We start from the raw sequence: 1,417 nt of genomic DNA, 5'->3' as shown, positions 1-1,417 counted from the left end.
GCGGGGGGGGGGGTAGTTCTTTTTCCCTTGACAGTCTTCCACCTTTACCTGTGCAGGTTAGGGTGTTGTCTTGTAGGTGTGTCAGGGTTGACCGTCGTTCTGTTTCTAGATTGGACAGTGGATTTGTACAGGGTAGATAGAGATGATCCTGCCTCTGGGGGGTTGGACTAGATGAGCTCTAGAGCACAGGTTCTCAAACTGGTCCGTGACCACCACTGGTCCATGAACTCCACTGAGGTGGTCTGCAGAAAGGTGACCTAAGGCTAAAGCTGACAAACATCATACTCGACTTCCCAAAACTTTGCTCAAAAAAACACCCATTGCACTAGAAAGGTTAAGACTACTGATATTAAAATATGAGTTGTGTGCTTTGATTTGTAGAACAAAAAATGTTTTTTAAGTGGTCTGCCAACGCCCTTGGCAATTTTCAAGTGGTCCACGAAAAACGAAGTTTGAGAACCGCTGCTCTAGAGGGTCCTTCCAGACCTAACTTTGATTCTAAGCTTGGAATGAGGGATGGGCCTGGCAACTTGTTCCTCCCCTGCTGTATGAGTTACCTCCTTCTTCCATGCTCCCCCAGGGAAGATGTTCAGCCAGACAACCATCTGCCGCTTTGAAGCTCTCCAGCTGAGCTTCAAGAACATGTGCAAGCTGAAGCCGCTGCTGCAGCGCTGGCTCAATGAGGCTGAAAACAATGACAATCTGCAAGAGGTAAGTGGGGGTCAGGAGGGACAGGATTAGGCCTGCTGTCTTGTCCCAATGGTCAAGACCCACTGTGACAGAGCTGAGGGCAAAGTGTTCCAGTGGTGTGGCCTTGCCATTCCACTTCAATTCATAGATTGTAACGCTTGGAAGATCAGCGAGTCCAGCCCCGTGCATCAGGCAGGAAAGCCAGGTGGGATCAGGTGACCCCAGCAAGGTGACTGTCTAATCTCCTCTTGAAGATTTCCAGGTAGGTGATTGCACCACCTCTGGAGGGAGCTTATTCCACAGTCTGGACACCCCGATTGCAAAGGAGTGTTTCCTAATGTTGAGCCTGAATCAATGTTCCAGGAGTTTGTGGCCATTACTCCTGGTTTTCCCTTCGGGTGCCCTGATGAACAGTTGCCACTTGAGTGGCATCTGGTACCTGTACTGTGGGGAGTGCACACCTGGCCTCCCCTTCTCCCTTGTGACCTGAGATCCCAGGATAAATGTCTTGCCTCTGTCAGGTCCAATGGCCAGCCCTATGAGAAGAGACTGAGGGACCTGAATCTCTTCAGTCTCCACAAGAGGAGACTCGGGGGGGATCTTGTGGCTGCCTACAAACTTATCGGGGCCAGCAGCAGGGACTCGGGGGAAGTCTGTTCACCAGGGCCCCCCTTGGAGTCACCAGGAACAATGGCCACAAGCTGAGGGAGGATAGGTTTAGGTTAGA

At 51.1% G+C, this 1,417-nt stretch overlaps 1 protein-coding gene across 1 annotated transcript in view; it reads left to right on the top strand.

Moving 5' to 3' along the window:
* The window catches only part of LOC109314103 (POU domain, class 5, transcription factor 3-like), a 14,990-nt gene that overhangs the window by 9,774 nt on the left and 3,799 nt on the right, over positions 1-1,417 (top strand). The window contains exon 4 of the mRNA XM_019541085.1: positions 581-711. Within this exon, the coding sequence (XP_019396630.1) occupies positions 581-711 (131 nt within the window). The remainder of the gene's footprint in view (positions 1-580; positions 712-1,417) is intronic.

This window comes from Crocodylus porosus, unplaced genomic scaffold, assembly GCF_001723895.1.
Source record: "Crocodylus porosus isolate Cpor-Errol unplaced genomic scaffold, CroPor_comp1, whole genome shotgun sequence".
Taxonomy (NCBI): Eukaryota; Metazoa; Chordata; order Crocodylia; family Crocodylidae; genus Crocodylus; species Crocodylus porosus.
This window is presented reverse-complemented; position numbering and strand designations above follow the sequence as displayed.